At 39.2% G+C, this 25,371-nt stretch overlaps 1 protein-coding gene across 4 annotated transcripts in view; it reads left to right on the forward strand.

The window, feature by feature from the left end:
• dntt (deoxynucleotidyltransferase, terminal) overlaps positions 1-25,371 on the forward strand; it is a 306,321-nt gene that overhangs the window by 271,969 nt on the left and 8,981 nt on the right. For 2 of the 4 annotated variants that reach the window (XM_055162796.1, XM_055162797.1), the window contains exon 11: positions 17,767-18,939. The exons of 1 other annotated variant lie outside the window; for it this stretch is intronic. In XM_055162796.1, coding sequence (XP_055018771.1) covers positions 17,767-17,853 — 87 coding nt within the window. In that variant the 3' untranslated portion in view covers positions 17,854-18,939. Of the gene's footprint in view, positions 1-17,766; positions 18,940-22,712; positions 22,783-25,371 lie in introns of those variants that run through there. One more of the 4 variants, XM_055162798.1, reaches the window with a different exon arrangement.

Here is a 25,371-nt window from a genome sequence, read left to right on the forward strand (position 1 = left end):
TAAGTCACAGTGACGTGGTCCAATAAGGACGCAACTAGAGCTCCTACGTCAGCGTAGCAACGTTTTCAGGCGTCCACACAGTGCAGGATCAGATCTGTACTGTGAATTCAAGGGAGCTGACAGCACCAGATCGTTCCGTCTCTGGAGCCGTTTTCCATTGGATTAGTGTGAACGAACACTGCATCCACAAGGAAAACAACTCAAATATGTACTAGTGTGGATGAAGCCTAAAAGACACGACTCCGCGAGGCTCCTGACTACAGTAGCAATAATGCTCCAACAAACCATCAAGCGGTGCGGCTTCGTAGTTTACCAAAGTCGTACTAAAACATTTTGACTGATTTTTGAGCGCCATGCACCACCTAAAATCAGTTCGAGGTCAGTAAACACAACTAGAATTAACACATAAGGTGCACTGGATTATACTGTCGATTTTGGAGAGAGGATTTTAGGAAAAAGGATTTTAAGTGTGTCTGATAGTCCAAAAAATACGGTAAACTTGCAGTGGTCCAAACTTATTCCTCCTAATTACTCCCCTCAGTGAGTTAATAAGGGCTTTTCACAGCTCTCAGAGACGGCTGCAAAGTTTTTTCATCACAATAATGCCAGCAACAACTACCGCAGCACACTTCCTGCTCTGCACACAATATAAACATTTTGTCTCATTTTGATCCTAAGTGTTGAAAATGTAACAGCCCTTATTTTCCACCACTGTGAAACTAATCGAGGTTGTAATGGAGTTGTAGCCTGTGGTCTACCTCGATATTGCTTTTCTGGAATGTTTAACAGTAATAAATGGAATAGTGTATTTATTCAATTACAAGTTTCTTATGGCAAACAAAATACAATACATGAAAAACATGCATTCTTACTTTGAGCGAATATTACTCTGACTAAATATTGTAAAAGTCTCAGCTGTCCATGTAAACATTTATAGCACTTGTTCAAATAATGCCTGAGATCCAGAGCACACACTTATTTCTATACTTTACCAAGATGTGAGTCTGGTGTGTGGCCATACCACTTTGTAAAAGCCTAATCTCGTCACATCTCAGGAGCTAAGCAGTGCCGGGCCTGGTTAGGACTTGGATGGGAGACACTGGGAAAAGCATGTGCCACAGTGGAGATCCAGTCATAAAAACTGTCATTGTGTCCTTAGGCAAGACACTTCACCCACATTGCATAGTATGAAAGTGGTGTGTGTGTGTGTGTGTGAGTGATGGTGGTGGTCGGAGGGACCGAAGGTGCCGATTGGCATGGCAGCCGCGCTTCTGTCGGTCTGCCCCAGGGCAGCTGTGGCTACAATAGTAGTTTACCATCACCAGGTGTAGAGTGAATGAATAATGCTGAATAATGCTGTGTAAAGCGTCTTTGTGACAAAAACGTCTGTGAAAAGTGCTATATAAATAAAGACTTACTGACTTACTGATTCAAATGAGTGTGATTGACAGGTGGATTAGCCAATCCGGGAATGCAATAGGGTTGGGCAGTAATACGGTATTGCAATGTCCCACGGTATTAGGTATAGGTTTAGACCTGGTTAAGTCCTGGTTTAGACCAAGTTTGGACCTGGTTTTAGTCCTGGTTTAGACCAAGTTTGGACCTGGTTTAGACCTGGTTTAGTCCTGGTTTAGTCCTGGTTTAGTCCTGATTTAGACCTGATTTAGACCTGGTTTGGACCTGGTTTAGTCCTGGTTTAGTCCTGGTTTTAGTCCTGGTTTAGACCTGGTTTAGTGTCCAGCAATGAGTGGAATTACCAAAAAAAATAAAAAAAAAAATTGATGGCCCGAAATGTGAAAGCAGGAAAATGGAAAATCCCGCTGTGTAATCCACTTATTTCAACAAAGGAACTGTAATCCAATCACCGCTCACTGAAACAGTTTACAGAATACAGTTACTCATAATTTGTACTCCGATTACATAACTCCGGTACATGTAATCTGTTACTCCCCAACACTGTAGATAAAATACACACAACACATTTCATGTATGACTGGACTGGAGTTTACGAATATTTATTTTATGCTCAACTACAGCCAAATATGCACAGATTTCTATCCTATGCACACAAATATTTCTGAAAGCTTTCGTACTCCACACACAAGGGACTAAAAAACATCACACATTTCTAGAGAATCAATGAGCAAAGCAGTAAACTCTGTTAATATGAGGTGAGAGAAATGTCATTTTGTCCGTAAATGATAAGTAACCAGTCTTTTGCTCCTTTATTTCAAATACCTCACGGAAAAAATCAAATCTGACTGCACTTTCATGTCTGGTTCTGGCTCGAGGGCGCAAGAACCAGACTGATATAAGAGATATGATTCAGCGTTTGCCACGGGAGTTCAAACGCGTTTCACCGCAAGTTCATCTTTTGCCAGCTTTTATAGCAATAACACTCCGGATCGCCTTTTAATGTTACAACCATCAAACCCGGCAGTGTTGCAATCCCCTTTATGGCCTATACAACCCTGTTTTCATATGAACACACGCATCTAATCCCTAAATCATCCCTGTCCACACAAATACTCCAACATACTTTTATATTGAACACCATTGCACTTGAATGAGACCGACATGAGACCCATTATATCCACGAGCTCTGGCTGTATTTCTGAATGCTCCCATAACTTCTTCTCCGTTTATTGCTATTGCTTTAAAGAATAAAATATAGACAAGAAAGTACACCGTATCCAGCAACACAAGGGTGATAAAAAATATTAGAAAAGAGATGTATTGGTGGTCGGAGCTTGCGGACAGCTGTGGACGCTCGTAAAGGTTCATTTGTAACGGGAAATGACAAGTTTTATTGCTCGGAGATCCAGCTAAAGGAGGACACACGGAGCGAGCAGGGAGGGGAGTGTCAGTTTTAGCCATTGTCCGGAAAACGAAATCCTTGCACGCTCTCGTCTCATCCTACAATCCCCCTCGGGCTTCCAGGGAACATAGCTTTATTTACTTATAGCTGCACAGTGAGGCCCTTCAAAGATATGAGCCTATATAGAAGTCACATATCTGCTTCGGAGAGCTGTGCCCTGCGGCGAAATATAAGGAAGACAAAATGAGCAATGTTACCTGAAATCGCATAAAAGACGTACAGAGCTATAGATTCTAATTATCAAGCCGCCGGGGCGAGAGAGACACAAATGGCGCAGGTTTTTCTGTAAGCTCCAGAAGGCACGATTGTTGAGATAGTACGCACTTTGCAGGTCGTGTCCTCAACATTTCATGAGGGTCTGATGCAAACTGTAGGCTCTGCTCTGTCTTGAAGCCCTGTTAGTCAAGTTAGACTTTAATCTGAGCTTTGTTTTAAAGAACTTCGCTGGTCACATAAAATGGTTACCGTATTTTCCGGGCTATTAGACGCGCACTTAAGCCTCTAACCCAGGGGTGCCCACACTTTTTCAGCATGCGAGCTACTTATAAAATGACCAAGTCAAAATGATCTACCTAATACAAGACCAAGCAAACTGTTCTGCACTGAAACACTCTGCTAATCTTTTTTGGACCCTTATCTACAGTTTGAGAAGCTCTTCTTTAAGAGAACTTCCACTGACACTTTACACAAAACTGTGAAAAAAGAGAAGTGGGTAGGATTTTTAAACCTGTTTTTTTCAAGTGTCTAACTGCAGTTACATTCTCTTACTACTTCTGCCGCTGCACATTATCAAACCAAACGCACATCGTGACAAACACAGATGCATTTGTGAACTTTTATTAGGCAAACTTGAGCCACCTGTCGCGGTAGTTCTGTTCTGTGCTGTAGGCTCCTCTGTGCCAACACTGGAACATACATTTACATTAGTTTTTGCTTCGCATTTCGTCTTGTTCTAATCAGCGCATTGAGGAGGAGTCTGTGTGCTGTACACGGGGAGAAGAGAGAGAGTGAAAAGGTGAGGAGCGGCGCGCTGACGTGACGCAGATGAACAGACAAGATGTTTGAAAAAGTTGAACCTCTCCTGTGATACACACTGACACACGAGGACACACGCCGTTGCAGACAAGGCATGCGTGGGGAGCGTGTGTTTGTGATGTGCCGCACATTATCCACGGGTTCAAATGAACTCAGGCTACAGACAGACGCCCCACACAGCCCCACACACTGGTACAAGTTTATTGCCGACACCAGCGGCTATAATGAAATATGATCACACTTGTCGAGTGTCAGACCTGGAGTGAGAGACTAGACCGAGTCCAAACGCGATCGAGTCTGAGACGAGTCCTACGACACTGCAATCTACCCACACGAGCTCGGAGATCGACTGGTAGATCGCGATCGACGTATTGGGCACCGCTCAAAAAACGACCGCGCGCCCCTCAATCCAGAGCGCCCTATACACGAATCCACTCGGGTGTCCCAGCACGACTTCAGTAAACTATAAAGCTGCACCACCCGCAGCGCACGCAAACACACACGGAGCAGACAGCGACCGCACAGCAAAAAACACCCACAGACACACACATCACTCCACGCCGACGAGGAACGGAACGGAGGAACGAACCGAAAAAGCGGCGCAATGTGCCACTTCTAGACACGACTGAACAACTGAGTCACTGCGAACACGAAGACAATCCGTTGGTCCCAGACAGCACCCTCCCTACACGCCACAACTGAACAAAGCCCAGAGTCACCGTGAACGCCACAAACAAACAAAACCACTCACCCATCACACTGTTGTGTTTCCTTTAAAGTCCGGAAAAAAGTTCGAAAATAGACCATTTAATGACAGTGCGCCTTATGATCCAGAGCGCCTAATAGCCCGGAAAATACAGTATTAACTTTTTCAAACTTATTCAGGATGTTGAAAGAGTAAGAAAGAAGGAAAAGTACACTTCATGTCCCTGTAAGAAAATTTGTTCTCTGCCTTTGATGCATCTTTAGTGCTGCTGGGACGTCTTCTGGAGCACGTGCCTGGGAACCCGTGATTTTGTTTCTAGTCTTAGTCAGGACTACTGTACCTTAGCTGGACCCTGTATATTCGGCAGCTCTACCTTCTGGTCTACTTTACACAAATCCCTACAGCTCATATACTTCTTCGCTCCACATGAGGTTGAGTTTCGCACTTGTGTCCAGAAGACGTCAGGAGGTGAGTCAGTGCGAGCTCCGTACACAGACACGGCACCAGGAGGCCCGGGCGCTAATGGGGCTGTCGTGATGTGTCAAGGAAAACACCGAGCGGACAAATCAGCGATCACTCACAGCGGAGTTCAAAGTGTTTATCGGAGAAAAGAGGGTGGACAGTTAACAGCGCCACATTGGCAGAACCGAAGGCTATCGGCAGGTTGGAGCGCTGATGCCAACAGTGTTAAAAAGAAAACTATGGATGCACAGAGGAAGAGGAACGAGTGAGACACAGGAAAGGACAGAAGCTTGGACTCAAAGATATCCTAAGAGTTAAAAGTGTGTATATACTAATTTCACTAAAACATACTTACATTCATTATGTTTTTTTCCAGTTTGGCAATATTTTACATGCCAAATTTTTCTATCTGATCCAACACACACAAAAAAATGAGTAGAATTATAAGAAAACACCTTTTATGTTGCTGAAATAAATTGTGCAGAATTTGTGGATAGAATTCTCTCTCCAGGGAACTCTCTCAAAGAAAACTTCTGACTTAACCCTCTCAGGCTCAAATTAATTTTTAGTATCAGGAAAAATCTGATATTTGGGGAAAATTATAATATTGGGTAGTAATATACAATCCTGACTTTTTTATCCTTTGTAAAAAAAAAAAAAAAGTACTTTGCACTTCTGGCAGGTCGTTTGCGTGTAGCCATTCTTGCACAGTCTGCATCGCCCACGTTTATCAGCATGGATGGGAGAAAAGGCTCCTGAGTTAAAAAAGCTCATAAAATAGGGATGTGGAGTAAGTAGGTAAGCGTCCAATTTCTATGTAAAGTCTATGTGGACGCGCGACTAGAGCGTCCTGCGTTTTTGCGGCTCGTTTTCGGCGTCAGCGCGGCGCGAATCTGGTGTCGACGGGGCGCGTCTTGAGCGTTTTGGCGTCAGCGGTCTAGATGCTCGTCCAAGGCGTCAGCGTCAAGAAGTTGAAAATGCTGAACTTTTCGCGTCAGACTCGCCGCGTCGACCAATCAGGGACGAGTATCCAGTGACGCAGCGACGTTATTATCAGGAAGCAAGACCCGAGAACCAGAGCGAGAACCACAAACATGAGTGGAGAATAAATATATACACCACAATTACTGAGCCGATCGAGAGGACTACATCAGGACTAAACCAGGACTAGACCGGGACTAAACAAGGACTAGACCGGGACTAGACCGTGATTAGACCGGGACTAGACCGGGACTAAACCAGGACTAGACCGGGACTAGACAGTGATTAGACTGTGATTAGACCGGGACTAGACCGGCAGTAGACCGGGACTAGACCGGGACTGATCCAGTGTCATTAGCGGAGTATAAATATATATCCGCCCCAGTCGTCGACCTGATCTCCTCCGCTGATGTTTTATGTCATAAAAACACTAAACACAGTCTCTGTCAGTCTGGTCTGACATCGTTTCGGGAAAAGACCAGGACCGGGCTCTTGTTTCCAGGGCAACGGACGCGCGTCAAGTATTTTTCTCCCATTCATCCACGGGGGCGTCTAAACTCAAATGCAAAGGCGTCCAAATAGAGGCGTCAAGGCGTTTTTTGACGCTTTTTTGTGAACGACCCTTTATTGTAATTTGCACTGATTTTCTTTGCAAATATCTTCTTGAATGAACTGAATTTGACAAAACTATAATTTATATGACAACATGAGATTAAATAGATAATCACAGAATCATCGAAACATTTTGAGGTTTCAGTTGCAGTTCTTTTGTCACTGCTTGTTATGTGTTCTGTTTAATTCTGTTGAAATCTAAGGTTGTTCAGCTCGATTACCAGAGGATGTGGAGTTAAATTTAGGATTTTTATGTTCCATTGGTAAGAGAACATTAGTATGACAGTGGTGAAAAGCATGTTATAAGTTGAATTGTGAACTCCTAAAACCTACTCATGGTTGTAACAAATTAGCCAGGCTGGTGCCACCTAGTGCCTCCGCTCAATTTCATTTCTCTCCAGCGACTAGGTCAGGGATCAGAATTAGTGCTGTCATGCGATTAAAAAAATTGAGAGATTAATTAATTATGATCTGTAATTAATTAATCTAATTAATCTCATTTTAATCTCACCTAAAAATTGCTGAGAAAAGCCTTCAATTTGAGGTATTTTCATTTAAATTCATTATTACATTATTGTGGCAGATCAAAAGACTAATATAGATTTAAAAAAGTGACTTTATAAAGTCATTTATTGTTTAACAAATCTCTCCAAATTGTCTGTTGAGCCCAAGTCTCCATGAATAAGAAACTGTTTGCTGTAAAGTAGCAAAGACGAGGAAATCTGAACATAATAACTTTTGTCTACTTAAAGACAATAAAAAATCCAGTCTTTCCTTAACCATATTAAAAATATTATTGATAGAGAAATGCTTTATATATGAGATCACTGTTTTTAGTCCTTGTTTTAGTCCTGGTTTAGACCTGATTTAGACCTGCTTTAGTCCTACTTTAGTCCTGGAATGGATTAATCCTGGTTTTAGTCCTGGTGTTAGTCCTGGTTTAGTCCTGGTTTAGACCTGGTTTAGTCCTGGTTTAGTCCTGGTTTTAGTCTTGGTGTTAGTTCTGGTTTAGAGGCGCACAGGAGGAAGCGCAGTTTACGCCGCGTACGCGAGAAAACACGATCCACACGCGGCTCACGGGAGCACGTCGGTGTCCGCGCAGTAACTACGGAAGGAAACGTGGTCCGCGCGTTCTCAGGTTAATGACGATGATGAAGGTGTGTGTGTGTGTTTGTGTGTGTGTGTGTTGTGTTTGTGTGTGTGTGTGTGTGTGTTGTGTGTGTGTTGTGTGTGTGTGTGTGTGTGTGTGTTTGTGTGTGTGTGTGTGTGTGTGTGTGTGTGTGTGTGTGTATTTGTGTGTGTTTGTGTGCGTGTCCCCTCATGTGGCAGGTCACTATAGGACAGTAGTGCAGACATCATGAGCCTGTGCAGGTTGTTTTCAGGCGATATTATATTTGTTATTTTCTTTTATATTTCACGTCGGGAGAATAATTTCCAAGACACGAATGTGTTTTTACCTGTGCGCTGCTGCCTCTGTTCTACTGGCTCTTCGACCTCGTCCACTGTGCGACTGATGCCGCCAACGTTAACGTGACGTTTACATCGCTGTTACTGCGCGCGTTTTGTGTGGGTTTCCGGCAATGAGTGGAATTACCGAAATAAAAAAATGTATAAATGTGTTTTGTGTGTGTGTGTGTTGTTGTCCCAACAACACATAAAAACAGGTTTTATAATAAAGAAACTCACATACAGAAACACTAAAGTTAGAGATTAAAAATGAGATTAACGCGATTAAAAAACATAACGCGCTAAATATGACTGTAATTAATTAATCGCAATTAACGTGATAATTTGACACCCCTAATCAGAATACACTAGACGGTGTGCAAGAACCCCGGAAGTTGTAGGCCAATCTCCGTCATCTCTGTGCACATTTTGGAAAAGTATACCACACTGTTGTTAGGTAACAGTAAGGAATTGATAGTTTTCAGATTCCTCAAATGCGTTTTCCAGTTTTTCCTATTGTACTTTGCCATGAAATTTCCAAAAAGCAAATTCACAAATGTTGAATCTGGTATTTTCTGTTGCTGACTAAACCCAAGAACAAAAGTTAAGTTTCTGGGCCAACTATGACCAGTAAATAAAAATATGAAACCTTAAAATGGGCCAGACTGTTGGAAAAAAATGGTAGTTTTTCTCAACATCTTAAATATAATTGCCTTCACTCTGTTTTAATAAAATGATCCGGTCATATCCACTTTAAATACTTACAACGTTTGCAAATTGTCTCCTTTCAAATCATAGATAATCTTACGCCAAATCATAACAAAGGTGCCAATTTCCACCTTTTGTTGCTAGACAGAACACAGATCCCTTTCCAAGACAAAAATTAAACTATAAACTCATTTGTGATTTAAAAAAAAAAACACTTAAATCATTAAAACTACTGGTACAAAATCAATCTTCCTATTTAGTGAAGCTCATTTCTCCTCGTTGCTCATGTTAATATTTAGCACTTTGGACAAACGAGATCTCAGTTAGAGAAATCATCGGAGCAACTGTCGCCCATTGTTCACGTCCAAGAATCGCGATGATCCAACATGTCCTCCTGGCTCCTGCGGCTCAAGATGGTCCAGCCAAATGTAGCCCGGAGTCTGAGCTACTGTACGAGGCAGGAGCAGGAGCGGGGCCAGGACCGGGACCAAGAATCACAACCGGGACTGGATCTGTAAGCAAACCACTTTAGTTTAGTTTAGTTTAATTAGTTGGAACTCCGTCTCTTGTTCAAAGTAATACTCGATGAACCACAGAAGTATTTGGATCTTTTGATATAGAATTACACACTATTATTTCTTGTTGGTATAAATAAAAGTTTTTTATCATATAATTTTACAGACAGAAATCATAAGAAGTTGCAGATGTGTGTAAAATCTGCAACTGACAATAGGCGTGTGCCAAGAAAATTCTATATCAGTGTACAACTTGTGGCAGAACTATAAATATAACTGTAACTATAACTATAACCAGTGTTGGGGAGTAACAGATTACATGTACCGGAGTTAAGTAATCAGAGTACAAATTATGAGTAACTGTATTCAGTTACAGTTACTGTTTCAATGAGAGGTAATTGGATTACAGTTACTTTGTTGAAATAAATGGATTACAGGGCAGTGTTTTTCTGTTTTCACATTTTGGGCTAAACTAGGACTAAAACCAGGACTAAACCAGGACTAAACCAAGACTAAACCAGGACTAAACCAGGACTAAAACCAGGACTAAAACCAGGACTAAACCAAGACTAATCCAGGATTAAACCAGGTCTAAAACCAGGACTAAACCAGGACTAAAAGCAGGACTAAACCAGGACTAAAGCAGGACTAAACTAGGACTAAAACCAGATCTAAAAGCAGGACTAAACCAGGACTAAAAGCAGGACTAAAGCAGGACTAAAGCAGGACTAAACTAGGACTAAAACCAGATCTAAAAGCAGGACTAAACCAGGACTAAAAGCAGGACTAAACCAGGACTAAAGCAGGACTAAAACCAGGACTAAACCAGGACTAAAAGCAGGACTAAAAGGACTAAAAGCAGGACTAAAAGCAGGACTAAACCAGGACTAAAAGCAGGACTAAACCAGGACTAAACCAGGACTAAACCAGGTCTAAAACCAGGACTAAACCAGGACTAAAAGCAGGACTAAACCAGGACTAAAAGCAGGACTAAAGCAAGTCTAAACCAGGACTAAACCAGGACTAAACCAGGTCTAAACAATATGACACGTAACAGTAGGTGGACATAATTGAAGGCAGCATTGATCTCATATAAAAATAATTTCTCTATCAGGATGCGTTTGCTACATTCATGTCGTTTTAAAAAGCATAACAATATCAAGTAATCCAAAGTATTCAGATTACGTTACTCACTTTAAGAAATTTAATGGATTCCGTTACAAACTACATTTTGGGGTTTGTAATCTGTAATCTGTAAGGGAATACATTTTAAAAGTCACCTTCCCAACACTAACTATAACTATATATTTAGTTGCTTATTCAGAGATTTTAAACATAGGCTGTTTATGTTAGGCAGGCATATTCACTGTTATGATGAGGTACTAAACTAATATTTTACAAACAAAATGTGCATGTAGTTGTTAAAGAATTATAAAATGTTGTAAATATGGAATTATTCCTTTTAAAGCAGTGATGTATTCTAAAATCTTGTTGCACTGATCTGATTTCAGTACTAAAGCTTTAAGTTTGATGCTGATATGAACCAGTGCAGAGACTGAAAATAGTTATTTCGTGAAACAAAAATTTTATTCAATAGAACGGATTAAATTGTGTTATATAGCTCTTATTTATCTCTATCTCTACTGAACAAAACTAGTGTTATGGTCATGAAGAAAACATGACATAAAAACCGTAGAAAACGTAACCTGTTAACTGTCTGATTCTAGAATTAAAATAAAAAATCGATTTCATGATGCCGATATTAGCATAGACAGAGAGATTTGTGCAGTTCGAATGCGGGACATCTCTAGGATACATAACGTTAGTTTTGCTCAGTGCTTCACTAATACGTCATCGTTGTTTGTCTTTAAGTTTTCTTCTTTCTTACCTTGATAGTTGTAGATAAATTGTTCATGGAAGAATCTTTATCCTTTGTGGACCTTGTTGGATGAAAATTTGGTGATGGGGCAGCTCAGTTTCATTTCTCTCCAGTGACTAGTTCAGGAATCAGAATACACTAGACCAGGCATGTCCAAACTATGGCCCACGGGCCAAATGCGGCCCTCAGACCAATTTTTCTTGGCCCTCAAGCTTCCAGGTGAATTGGTCCAAATTACTTTGCATCAGTTAAAAATTTACTTTTTACTGCAAGTTTTTTGAAAATCTACCTTGATAAAGCCAATATTTAATATTTAGTGTGTGGTTTTGAAGATCTTAGCAGGAATAAAGACTGATGGCTCATTCTAACGTGTTAAACATGCACATATTTCAATTATTCACTATATTGAGCACCAGTCTATGGCTCTCTGCCCTCTACTTCGTCTGTGTTTAGATATGTGGCCCTTGATGAAAAAAGTTTGGACACCCCGATGGTTTGCAAGAACCCTGGAAGTTATAGACCGCACACCGGCCAATCAGAGAAGAGCTGTGAAGCCATAACGTCAAACTCGTCACGTCTGTCTGGGTCCCTTTTGTGGAACAGCAGAACGGTAAACAAAAAGGTCGAGATGGATGTAGACGAAGGCAGACAGTGGATTTAAAAAAAGAGAATGTTGAATTTTATCAAAGGGGAAAGACGTTGCTCTTTTTCCTACGGGATTTGGAACATTACATATGTCACGACCAAATATCAGCAATTGGTTAAATAAAAAAGTACCCGCCTACTGTCGAGCGAACGAATCCTAATGCTGCGAGGTCAGACGGTTTCCACAAAGTGAAACCGGCTGATGACTCAGGCTAGATTTATGAAGCTGGTGGAAAATACACCAGACATTTCCACAGACATTTTGCCACAGAAAACCATTAACCAGAAATTCTTAAGTCTCAAAGTCATGTATAAAGTCTGTTTGAGATAAGAACAAGTCACTACAATTTAAAAGGAACCTATATGTTTAAAAAAAAAAACAGATTCCGAACCAAGGTTATGGAGCGAAGCGTCGCTGTGAAAGGAGTTCACTTATGGAAGAGTCTTGACAAAGAAATAAAAGAATCAATGACAGACATTTAAAAAACACATAAAATCAAATGCAATGTGTATGTATGAAAAAGAAAACTAAGTTGTTGTGCATAAAAGTGAAGATTTCTGTTTGCAATTGATCAGTAATTGTGCCTGAACTGATTTGGAATGTTTAGTGACGATCAGTGTTGATGTTTGTCTTGAAAGGGGAAAGGGGGGCAGATAACATAAGATTTTTTTCCTCTTTCTGCTCCTTTTCATTCATTTCTTGTGTGTTTGATGTTGTGACACTGTCGATGTCTTTTTGTGCTTTATGAATGAAATAAATAAACAAATACAAATACAAAACCTTACAGCACGGCATTTCCAGCCATTGTGAAAAAGGTCTATTTGTGAAAGAACTTGTTACAGAAGCCGAGAGGGTCACAACAAACGCAAACACCGCAACAAATACAAATGCGACAACACAACAAAAAGCCACAACAAACCAAAAAAAGCCACAACAGAAATGACCGCGGGACTCGATTTTAATACAAACGCCACAACACAAACGCAAATGCAGCAACACATTAAAAAGCCACAACGGAAGGAATCGCGGGACTCTATTTTCTGACGAACCGATCAAGCGGCAAGTGAAGAAGAAGAACTACAACGTGAAACGAATAATGATAAAACAATAAATTACTTTTACTTACGTTTCCAACTTCTCCGTTCCTTTACTTTTCCCACGGTCATTTCCGTTGTGGCTTTTTAATGTGTTGTGGCTTTTTAATGTGTTGCGGCATTTGCGTTTGTGTTGTGACGTTTGTATTAAAATCGAGTCCCGCGGTCATTTCCGTTGTGGCTTTTTGCTGTGTTGTCGCATTTGTATTTGTTGCGCCGTTTGCGTTTGTCGTGACCCCTCTCGGCTTCCGTACCTTGTGACTCCCAGTCCTAACTGAGAATATCGTAATTAACAGGTTTAATAAAGTAGGTTTGATAGGAAGAGACACAAACAGCCCAGCAGACCTTTTTGTTGAGGCAGTACTGTGAACAAATATGCTTAACTCTTTCCCCCCTGGACGCCTACTAGGAACAACCCATACATATGTTACTAGTTCTACCCATAGAGCATAATTGCATAAAAGAAAACAGACTTCCACGAGTGATTATAAATGTTTTTTACACTCATGAACTTAATTGTAACACAGACATATTTGTATCTCTGGAAACCTTAGACTCTGAACTCTTCATTTATGGATGTTTAAATGTGATTCAACTCATTTATAGGTGTTTAACAGCTCACTGAAAATGAGAGTTTACCTGGTCAGGTGCAAACTCGAAAACAAAAAACTACATTCAGCATCTGATATATACATGTTCTGAGTACTATATTCATAAAAAAATAAAAAATATACTTTGTCAAAGTATTTAAACAGATTTCATATCACCAGATACAGTATAGCCAAGTGTGCACCTGTTTTTACCTGTTGTTCACCTGTGTGCACCCCAGATATTTTTTTTCCATTTAACTTATTCAACTCATTTAGCTTATTCAACTTATTGTATTTATTCAACTCATTTAGCTTATTCAAGTAATTTAGCTTAATATAATATGATAATATAATAATAAAACTCTTCCCCGTCAGTGTGTGTCCAGTATTTGTCATCTTGGTTATTTTCTCGTGTGCAGAGCTCCACATAAGCGTTTTTTCTGTAGCGATTCTGTTATACATCGCATCTTGGAAAAAAAGACTGAAATATTTTAAAGGACTGGCCTGGGCAACATCCAGATTTCAGGGCAATTTTGGTTCATAATCGAGTATAAAGCTCAGATAGTTTGTTGGGACATCGCAGGACTCCACACAGACGCATCAGCGACATTCTCACCTTCTCCCCGAAAGTCCGTCGCTGTCGCTGTTTTCCACTTTATAATCAACTTCAACATCATCACTTTGAAATCTATAAAAGTCACTTTCTCTAAACTTATCCATAAAATACGTCCTCATTATTTCTAAAACTGTGCGCCGCAGCGCCGCGATCTTTCCATTGCACGTGTTTCGTGTTGTGTTTTTTCCGGAAGCTACCATCGTCACTATTTCGATTAACTTCGGAAAAAATCGGCGAAAACATATCCTTGAATCCTATTGGTCAGTCTAGTGTGGGTTGTAGTGGCCCCACCTGTCACAGTCTCTGTTTAAATGTGAAAAACCGAGCCATTTCTAAAGGTCGTCAAATCTCATCTTTAGTGATACAGCGGAGGTGTCAAAAGTCGTCATTAAGGAAACAGGGGGGTCGTCAAATGTCGTCTTCATGGGGGAAAGAGTTAAGCTACAAACCACACTACAGATCCACTATATGCTTGATTTTAAAGCAGCCTGTATTTGTTTTTATAGATTTTCAGAGCTTTGCTGACATAACCTGCTACTGTCCACACACACACACAGCGGTAAAGTGGGTCAATGAGGCTCTCAGGATCAGATCGCTCGTTCTCTGTATGTGTGTTACGTAACGCTGCTGATGGAGCCTCTTTCAAATTAGAACTTAAAGCGCCATATTACTCTGTTTTCTGATCTATTTTATAATGTTTCCTCATCAAAAACAGACCTGGAGATGTCATGTGTTAATACAGGAAGTGCACCACTGTGTTTTTAAACTCCATACACCTTCACTAGAGTCATTTGGATGATTTCAGGCCTGGAATTGCCAATCACTACTGAACAAAAGGGTAAAAGTAAGCTGTTAACTTGAAAACTACCACAACATGACATCACAAGGTGGAATAGAGCATTTTGAGCTTTGGAAATGTAGGAAAATGAACAATAAAGACTAAATCAAACACGTGAATGAATCAAAACTCAACTCCAGGTCTGTTTTTGAAGAGATAACAACATTGAGTGTGTATACATGCACATCAGTAACCCGGTTATTAGCCATACCCCGGTTATGTCAGTATTCGGGTTACTGCGTTTACATGCGCACTGAGAAACCGGGATACTCATATTCGCGTATACATGATCAAATGGAGTATCCCGGTTTCTTGACATAATCTTACAAATGCGCAGGCGCAAAAATTAACTTAAATCAATTTCATAAACCAGGAAAAATACAAACCGTGAGCTCCTTTAGCATAAGAAGCTAAGGAGCTACGAGATCTCCCACAATCCACTGTGCAGATTCTTCATTAAAATCTTCTGCATAAATGAAACTCAACTTTACAACATATAAACCATAAACACTATAGAGCCACATCAGCCAGTTTGATCATATAATTCAGCTCTGATCACATTTGTTTACGTTTTACAGAAACAAAACTTAAGACCATTTGGCTAATTAGCATAAACTGTTAGCGGCGATAAAAACAACTCGCTCCTTGCGCCGCTGATGCGATCAGTTTCTTTTGGACTAAATGACACGACTCTGTGGATTATGTGTGTTATTTCTGTGACAGAAGAGGCGCTAATGATGGTAAGTGTGTTCCGTGCGTATAGAGTATAGGAGATAGTTCATGTTTTAGCTTTTCAGCGTCACACGAGTGCAGGTCGTACGAGTGCAGATTGTACGTGTGCAGGTTTAGCGCAGCTCTTTATTTTACAGTCATTTCACTCGTTTGGTCACTTTATTTATGTTGGTCAATTTATTTATGTGACTACTGTTGTGGTGAAAGGCTGGAAAGTGTCTTTTGGACGCATGTGCACTCAACTTTATGTTGCAGTAACCGGGGTACTGCGTTTACATGCCACAAGTATCCCGGTTACTATCGGAATAAACCAGCTACAGTAACCCGGTTTCTAATAACCGGGATACTGCCATAACCGGGTTACTGAAACCGGGTTACTGCGTATACATGCACCATCAAGAAACCGGGATACTCAAAAAACCCGATCATAACCGGGTTATTGATGTGCATGTATACACACTCATTGTAACATGACGTAAAGCTCACAAAAGTCAATTTGAAGTGTGCAGGGTTCCCATGCTCATGGAAATTTTGGAAAAGTCATGGAATTTTACTATTTTTCACGCAACTACAGCGTTCTGTTAAGTTCTCATGAGGCTATTATGAATTTGAATTATTTTGAATGTTAAAAAACTATAATCCCAAACCATAAGGTGAGTGGAAAGAGTTAACATTTCATATTTAGCCCTAAAAGTCTGATCAGTTCTACACAAATTCACTTTAGGTCATGAAAAAGTCATGGAAAACTTGACATTTTGAAAAAGAGTGGGCTTTAAAGACTTAAAGCGTGCTTATCTGAACAAATTTCAAATCTAATCGAAATCCTAATAATCGTTTTAAAAAATGACTTAGCATTTCAATTAGTTTTCAGAATTTTTCAGCTCTTCTTTTGTGCTTTTATCTGTATGAAAGTGTAGATGTGCCAGAAGTTTTGAATTAGAATATTTCAAGATGAATGAAATAACTTGAATAAAAAATTGTTGGAATGGAAATAATTGGGGAAAAACAGCATTAAATATGTGATAGGTGGGTATGATTTTATATTATGTTTCAGCATCTTTAATTGAGACTGACAAAATTAAAGTTGAGAAATTCAGATAAAAAAAAAAAAAAAAAAAAAAAACTCAAGTTGCCAAATTCAAATTTAAAAAATCAAGATGAGAAATTAAAGTTGAGAAATGCTGATTAAAAAAATAATAATAATCAAGTTAAGAAATTCAGATTAAAGAAATCAAATTGAGAAATTAAAATTGAGAAATTCATATAAATAAAAAATTTAAGTTGAGAAATTCAGATAAAAAAAAACCAAAAAAACAAACTCAAGTTGCCAAATTCAGATTAAAGAAATCAAATTGAGAAATTAAAGTTAAGAAATTCTGATAAAAAAAAAAAAAAAAAAAACACAAGTTGACAAATTCAGATTTAAAAAAAAATCAAGTTCTGAAAATCAAGTCGAGAAATTCTGATAAAAAAAAAAAATAATAATAATAATAAATTGAGAAATTCAGATACAAAATAAGTCAAGTTGCCAAATTCAGATTTTAAAAAAAAAGAATCAAGTTCTGAAATTCAAGTTGAGAAATTCATAAAAAAAAAAAAAAAAAAACTCAAGTTGCCAAATTCTGAATTAGAATTTTTTTTAATCTGAATTTCTTAACTTAAATTTTGTCAGTCTGAATTAAAGATGCTGAAAAGTCATATAAAATCATACCCACCGATCACATGTTAATGCTGTTTTCCCTCAATTATTTCCATTCCAACTATTTTTTATTCAATTCATCATTATTTCATTCATCCTGAGATATTCTAATTCAAAACTTCTGGCCCATCTACACTTTCATATGTTTGGCTTAAATCCTACATTTTTCCTCTCGCTGGATTCGGCCACAACACGCTGAGACACACTTCTACACTTTCCTGTGATAAAGCGTGATGGCCGCGGGCTGTTTCTTGTTGACATTGTGTGACTATAGCGAAACTTTCTTTATCATGTAGCTCACGTGGGCCTGTTTGTTTGTCCTCCCTCAGAATCAGTTCTTGGCAGCTCTGACCGAAAAGGACATCTTTGCCCATCTGGGTCTGGAGTACATGGAGCCCTGGCATCGGAACGCGTAGTCCTGCTCTCGTCTCCTGCCCCGCTCGTCCCATCTGCTCGAGTCTCTGCTGAAAATATGTAACGTGCTCTCGAAGTCCTGGTTTAGATCTGGTTTAGACCTGGTTTAGACCCAATTTAGACCCAATTTAGTCCATGTTTTAGTTTAGTCTTGCTCTCTGCGGCCCTGCTCATCAGATTTGCTCAAGTCTCTGCTGAAAATATGTAACGTGCTCTCGAAGTCCTGGTTTAATCCTGGTTAAGACCTGGTTTAGACCTGGTTTAGACCTGGTTTAGACCTGGTTTAGACCTGGTTTAGTCCTGGTTTAGTTATGATTTGGTCCTGGTTTAGTCTTGGTTATGTTTTAGTTTAGTCTTGCTCACCTTTAGGCTGCCCTGTTCATCCCATCTGCTCAAGTATCTGCTGAAAATATGTAATGTGCTCTCAAAGTCCTGGTTTAGATCTGGTTTAGACCTGGTTTAGACCCAATTTAGACCCAATTTAGTCCATGTTTTAGTTTAGTCTTGCTCTCTGCAGCCCTGCTCATCAGATTTGCTCAAGTCTCTGCTGAAAATATGTAACGTGCTCTCAAAGTCCTGGTTTAGTTCTGGTTTAGTTCTGGCTTAGACCTGGTTTAGTTCTGGTTTAGTCCTGGTTTAGTCCTGGTTTTTCCTGGTTTAGACTTGGTTATGTTTTAGTTTAGTCTTGTTCTCCTCTCTGCTGCCCTGCTCATTAGATCTGCTCAAGTCTCTGCTGAAAATATTTAACATGCTCTGAAAGTCTTGGTTTAGTCCTGGTTTAGTCCTAGTTCAGACCTGATTCAGACCTGGTTTAGACCCAATTTAGACCCAATTTAGTCCATGTTTTAGTTTAGTCTTGCTCTCTGCAGCCCTGCTCAACAGATTTGCTCAAGTCTCTGCTGAAAATATGTAACGTGCTCTCGAAGTCCTGGTTTAATCCTGGTTTAGACCTGGTTTAGACCTGGTTTAGTCCTGGTTTAGTTATGATTTGGTCCTGGTTTAGTCTTGGTTATGTTTTAGTTTAGTCTTGCTCACCTTTAGGCTGCCCTGTTCATCCCATCTGCTCAAGTCTCTGCTGAAAATATGTAATGTGCTCTCAAAGTCCTGGTTTAGATCCTGGTTTAGACCTGGTTTAGACCCAATTTAGTCCTGGTTATGTTCATGTTTTAGTTTAGTCTTGCTCTCTGCAGCCCTGCTCATCAGATTTGCTCAAGTCTCTGCTGAAAATATGTAACCTGCTCTCAAAGTCCTGGTTTAGTTCTGGTTTAGACCTGGTTTAGACCTGGTTTAGTCCTGGTTTAGTCCTGGTTTAGACTTGGTTATGTTTTAGTTTAGTCTTGTTCTCCTCTCTGCTGTCCTGCTCATTAGATCTGCTCAAGTCTCTGCTGAAAATATTTAACATGCTCTGAAAGTCTTGGTTTAGTCCTGGTTTAGTCCTAGTTCAGACCTGGTTCAGACCTGGTTCAGACCTGGTTTAGACCCAATTTAGACCCAATTTAGTCCATGTTTTAGTTTAGTCTTGCTCTCTGCAGCGCTGCTCATCAGATTTGCTCAAGTCTCTGCTGAAAATATGTAACCTGCTCTCAAAGTCCTGGTTTAGTTCTGGTTTAGACTGGTTTAGACCTGGTTTAGACCTGGTTTAGTCCTGGTTTAGTTATGTTTGTCTGGTTTAGTCTTGGTTATGTTTTAGTTTAGTCTTGCTCTCCAGCTGCTCATCAGATTTGCTCAAGTCTCTGCTGAAAATATGTAATGTGCTCTCAAAGTCCTGGTTTAGTTCTGGTTTAGTCCTGGTTTAGACTCGATCATGTTTTAGTTTAGTCTTGCTCTCCTCTTTCCTGCCTTGCTGAGCCTCTCTGAGAGAAATATGCTGCTTGCTCTTAAACTCTGGAAGTCTTGGTTTAGACCCGGTTTAGTCTTGGTTTAGACCTGGTTTAGTTTTTGTTTAGTCCTGCCCTGCTCAGCTCTTTGCAAGAAATATGTGGCATGCTCTCAAGCTTAAAATCTGGTTTAGACCTGGTTTAAATCTGGTTTAGACCTGGTTTAGACCTGGTTTAAATCTGGTTTAAATCTGGTTTTAGACCTGGTTTAAATCTGGTTTAGACCTGGTTTAAATCTGGTTTAGACCTGGTTTAAATCTGGTTTAGACCTGGTTTAAATCTGGTTTAGACCTGGTTTAAATCTGGTTTAGACCTGGTTTAGACCTGGTTTAAATCTGGTTTAGACCTGGTTTAAATCTGGTTTAGACCTGGTTTAAATCTGGTTTAGACCTGGTTTAGACCTGGTTTAGACCTGGTTTAAATCTGGTTTAGACCTGGTTTAGACCTGGTTTAAATCTGGTTTAGACCTGGTTTAAATCTGGTTTAGACCTGGTTTAAATCTGGTTTAGACCTGGTTTAAATCTGGTTTAAATCTGGTTTAGACCTGGTTTAGACCTGGTTTAAATCTGGTTTAGACCTGGTTTAAATCTGGTTTAGACCTGGTTTAAATCTGGTTTAGACCTGGTTTAAATCTGGTTTAGACCTGGTTTAGACCTGGTTTAAATCTGGTTTAGACCTGGTTTAACTGGTTTAAATCTGGTTTAGACCTGGTTTAAATCTGGTTTAGACCTGGTTTAGACCTGGTTTAAATCTGGTTTAGACCTGGTTTAAATCTGGTTTAGACCTGGTTTAAATCTGGTTTAGACCTGGTTTAAATCTGGTTTAGACCTGGTTTAAATCTGGTTTAGACCTGGTTTAAATCTGGTTTAGACCTGGTTTAGACCTGGTTTAAATCTGGTTTAGACCTGGTTTAAATCTGGTTTAGACCTGGTTTAGACTTGATTTAGATTTGATTAATGCTCATCACATCTGCTCAGCTCTAATTGAGAAATATGTATCGTGTTCTGAAAGTCCTGGTTTAGTCCTGGTTTAGTTCTGCTGCCCTGCTCATCTCTCAGCACAAAATTTGTAAAAAAAAAAATGCTCCCAACGTCCTGGTTTAGATCTGTTTTAGACCTGGTTTAGTCGTGGTTCTGTTTTAGTCCAGTCCTGTTTTCGTCTTCCTCTAATCTCTGTGGAAAATGACCTGCTCTTTAGATAAGAAAAAACCTTTAGTCCTTGTTTAGTCCTGGTTTAGTTTTATGCTCTGGAGCTCTGCAAGATTTGTGAATAGTTTTAGGCCGAGTTGATTTCTTACTAAAGTGGCCACAACAACAAAGGGATATTGGTATTAGCTCCTTCTCGGAGGTGTTTTATTGTTAAAGTCAGCAGTAAGAGGAGAAGACGTAGTGGGCTGGGCTTTAGGGCCGGGTCGAGTCTTGTTCTACTTAAAGATCTTTAAATAGGGTGGATCACAGGACCGTTTGTTCTCACCTGTCTCCCCCAAAGCATCATGGGAAATCTCTGGCTCTGGACGTCAGGAGAAAGTGGGTTGTGGAGTGGACGGTTTAGGTCATGTCATACCTCGGCTTAAAGGTAATTACTCAAGACACAAGAGTGGGTTTTGTATATTTACTCTGCAGGACGATTTAAACTGGGACTAAACATTAAATCCACTTTTTTTCACCTTTTAACTGTGTAGACCGTGTTTTAAAAGCATTGGGCCTCATTCATGAAACGTTCTTCCCAATACATTTGTACTTGACGTCTTCTTACAAATTTGGCTTTTTTCTTAACTGAAAATGTTCTTCTGTAAGAACAAATCCCACGAACAGTTAGGAGCACTCGTAAGAAGAAAAAATGTACTTGAGAAATTCAGATTTAAAAAAAAAAATCAAGTTGAGAAATTCAGATTAAAAAAATCTAATTGAGAAAGTAAAGTTGAGAAATTCAGATAAATGAAAAATTAAAGTTGAGAAATTCAGATAAAAAAAAAAAAATAAAATAAAAAAAACTCAAGCTGCCAAATTCAGATTTAAAAAATCAAGTTGAGAAATTCAAGTCGAGAAATTCAGATAACAAATAAATTAAAGTTGATTCATATTACAAAAAAAAAAAAAAAAAAAAAAAAAAAAAACTCAACTCAGATTTAAAAAATTTTAATTGAGAAATTCATATATATATATATATATATATATATATATATATATAATATATATAATATATATATATATACATAATAAAATAAAATTGAGAAATTCAAATACAAAATAAGTCAAGTTGCCCAATTCAGATAAAAAAAAAATCAAGTTCTGAAATTCAAGTTGAGAAATTCAGAAAAAAAAAAAAAAAAAAAAACTCAAGCCGCCAAATTCTGAATTTGATCTGAATTTCTCATCTTGAATTTTATCAGTCTGGATTAAAGATGCTGAAAAGTCATATAAAATCATACCCACCTATGACTTGTTAAAGCTTTTTACTCTTTAAGAATATTTTTACTCTGATAATGCAACATATAATTCTAAGTGATGGGGCAGATTTATTAAACTGGTGGAGAATACGCAAGATATTTACATAGACGTTTTGCCAGAGAAAACCATTAACCGGGAGTTCTGCAAACCTACAGGGCGACACTTCTGACCATTGTGAAAAAGGTCTTTTTGAAATGTGTTTTTATGTTTAGAGTTTAGAGTTAAATATCTTTTTTTTAACATTAATGGAGTTGTGTGTGATTTCATTCATGCATTTTTGAGTAATACTGTATATTTAGACTTGTGTTGCTTGAGTGTTCAAACTGCTTGGCCTCTTTTGTACAATGTTTTCAGCTGCTGCTTCAAAATGTCTCCTCCTTGTTTTTAAAGTCCATCCTCTTTCACCAAATTCAACAAAACACTCCTATAGTGTTCAATAGTAGCAGCCATTGTTGTAGCATGATGTTTGTCTAAATAAAGTTTACAAAGCTGTTCTATTATTGTGTTGCTTACTCCAATGTGTTTTATTTGTAGGTGAACGATGTAATATTTCTGATTGTCTCCATGGAGATACTGGAAAGTTCCACATTATAGCAAAGCAAGTCAAGTTACAGGGCCCATCTATGAAGAGGCGAGCCCTCACAGCAGCAATATACAGTATGTTTAAGGCATTTATTAGAAATACAAATACTTAAAATTTACTACATGCAAGAAGAAGGTGTACCGTGTTTTTCTGACTATAAGGCGCAATATTAATAATGTTGAATTCTCTCGTCTATTTTCATACATAAGGTGCATTAATGCCAGACATACATTGTGGATATTTTCGATTGTTTCATCAGCCCCAGCTCAAACTCTGCGACCAAATCACAGGGTTTAAAAGTTCACAGCTCGTGCAACCATTTCAACAGAGCGAAACCCTCACGAGAGGAGACTGGATTTCAAACAGGTTTGATATTCCTGCGACCTACGATTACCGATCAGGAGCAGGTCGTGAGGTATTAATCGGTCCTCGTTACCCCATGTTTACTGCACGAAACATGACACACGACTGAGCCAAAACGCAACCCGGTCCCAAAAACTCTCGAGTGAAAAATCGGCTCAGAAAAGGGCCAAAAATCTCACAGTGTACGCCCGACTTAAAAGAAACAATTAAAAACAAAAAACAATTTCCAATATTTAACAAATTTTAGGGATTATAAGGCGCATTAAGCGAAACAAACGGACGACACTTGAGACGGATCCTTCGCCCAGGCGTCCATGATCCATCGGCAGATCGTGGTGTAATTTGCTCGGCGTTGTCTCCCTGTCTTGGTGAATGTGGGTGGATCATTTCATTTTTTATTTATTTTTTATTAATTTATTTCCTACAAGGAGAACTCAAATATACATTGAGTAATAATGTGTTTAATACAGCTTTGCGCACATTTGTTTACGTTTTACAGAAACAAAACATAAAACCACATGTCTCATTTGCATAAAATATAAACGCTGAAAAAAAAAACCAGCTCGCTCCTTGTGCGCTGATCTGCTCAGTTTCTGGAGGAGGACACAGTGACTCAGTGGAATATGAGTGTTCTTTCTGTGACAGAGGATGTGCTGCTGATGTTGAGTCTGTTCTGTTCTTCTGTCTGTTCTGTTCCTGTTGTGTCTGAGGTGAACGTGAAGGAGTTTGTTTGAACGGAGCGGTGAATGTTTCCTCTGTGAAGTCGCAAAATACACAAAAACTGTCAGTCGTTTGTGTTTTGGAGATATTAACGATTCTTTTATAGGTCAGAGATTATAATTCTGTAGGTCATACGCATAGACCGTATATATGAATGGACATATATTCTCTGTAGCTTTTTCATTGATGTCATAAATGCCGACGCAGAACTATTCTTCACCCGTACTCCGCGAAGGCTCCTGACTACAGTAGCCATAATGCTCCAACAATCCATCAAGCGGTGTGGCTTCGTAGCTTACCGAAGTCGTACTAAAACATTTTAACAGATTTTTGAGCGCCGTGTAGCACATAAAATTGATTCAAGGTCAGTAAACACAACCAGAATTAATACATAAAGTGCACTGTTGATTTTTGAGAAAGTAAAAGGTTTTTAAGTGCGCCTTATAGTCCGAAAAATACGGTAATTGTTTGAAAGTAAGCAAGCTTTAACCAAAGAAAATCTGATATTGTAAAACGTGTTCTTCTTGTTCAGATGTTTATGTTAAAGAGTCAATTCTGCGTAATATAAGACGGTTAAGTGTAATGCTGATTCATATTTGTGTAGCAGTCAGAATTATCCCAATCAGCTTCCTTTCATTGGAGCTTCATTGTCCTGCACTTGGGTCAGGCAGACACACACGAGACACACACAGACACACACACACACTCGGAGCAGAGGAGGAAGCTGGAGAGGTCCACACCGTGTCCGGATCATTCATCCGTGGAGAGCGTCGCTTAGCTCCCTCTGAATGTCCGTGATTGGCCGGTGCGCCTGATTGCCTCTAATTTAGTCGAGCATCTGCAGTAAAAGCATTCAGCCTGGAACAAAAGAAACACGGGTCTGTGGTCTGGGCTGGCGGACGGCGAGGGCCAGACCAGTGATTTTTGATTCGTTTTGATACCGAGTAACGCTGTGGCAAATATTGTATTATCGATCTGATACTGAGGCTACGTTTATATGATGACGGTCTGAACAGAAGACGCGAAAGTGGCATCGCGTCTTCACTTTTTATTCCGTGTTTAGACGAGGGTTTTCCAGTGTATACGGCAGGGGTGTCACACTCATTTTCACCAAGGGCCACGTTTGGATCATGTTTGTCGTCAAAGCGCCGGATGTAAAGTTCAAACTGCAACTGTAACTGTGATATCTGTATGTTACAAAACTGTAAAAGTCTGTATTTGATTTTTCATTTCATATTTATTTATTTTGTTTATTTGTATGTTTTTTTTTTTACCTTTTTAATATTTACTGGTATTCTTGCTCTTATTTGATTTGACTAGTTTTATTGTCTTAATGAGGACTAGAAGAGTTAAGTAGAGCTTTACTTTATATTTCTATTGGACATGTTTTATCTGTTTTGTGCAGCACTTGGGAAACTGTTTTGTTTATGAAATGTGCTGTAGAAATAAAGTGGATTGGATTTGATTTAAAGGTTTAAGTTAAAACATTCACGACTCCTTCAGTAACATTCATGAAATAGCCGTCCC

The sequence above is a fragment of the Boleophthalmus pectinirostris genome, unplaced genomic scaffold (assembly GCF_026225935.1).
Source record: "Boleophthalmus pectinirostris isolate CB_2022bp ecotype Guang Dong unplaced genomic scaffold, ASM2622593v1 HiC_scaffold_5, whole genome shotgun sequence".
NCBI classification, from domain to species: domain Eukaryota; kingdom Metazoa; phylum Chordata; class Actinopteri; order Gobiiformes; family Gobiidae; genus Boleophthalmus; species Boleophthalmus pectinirostris.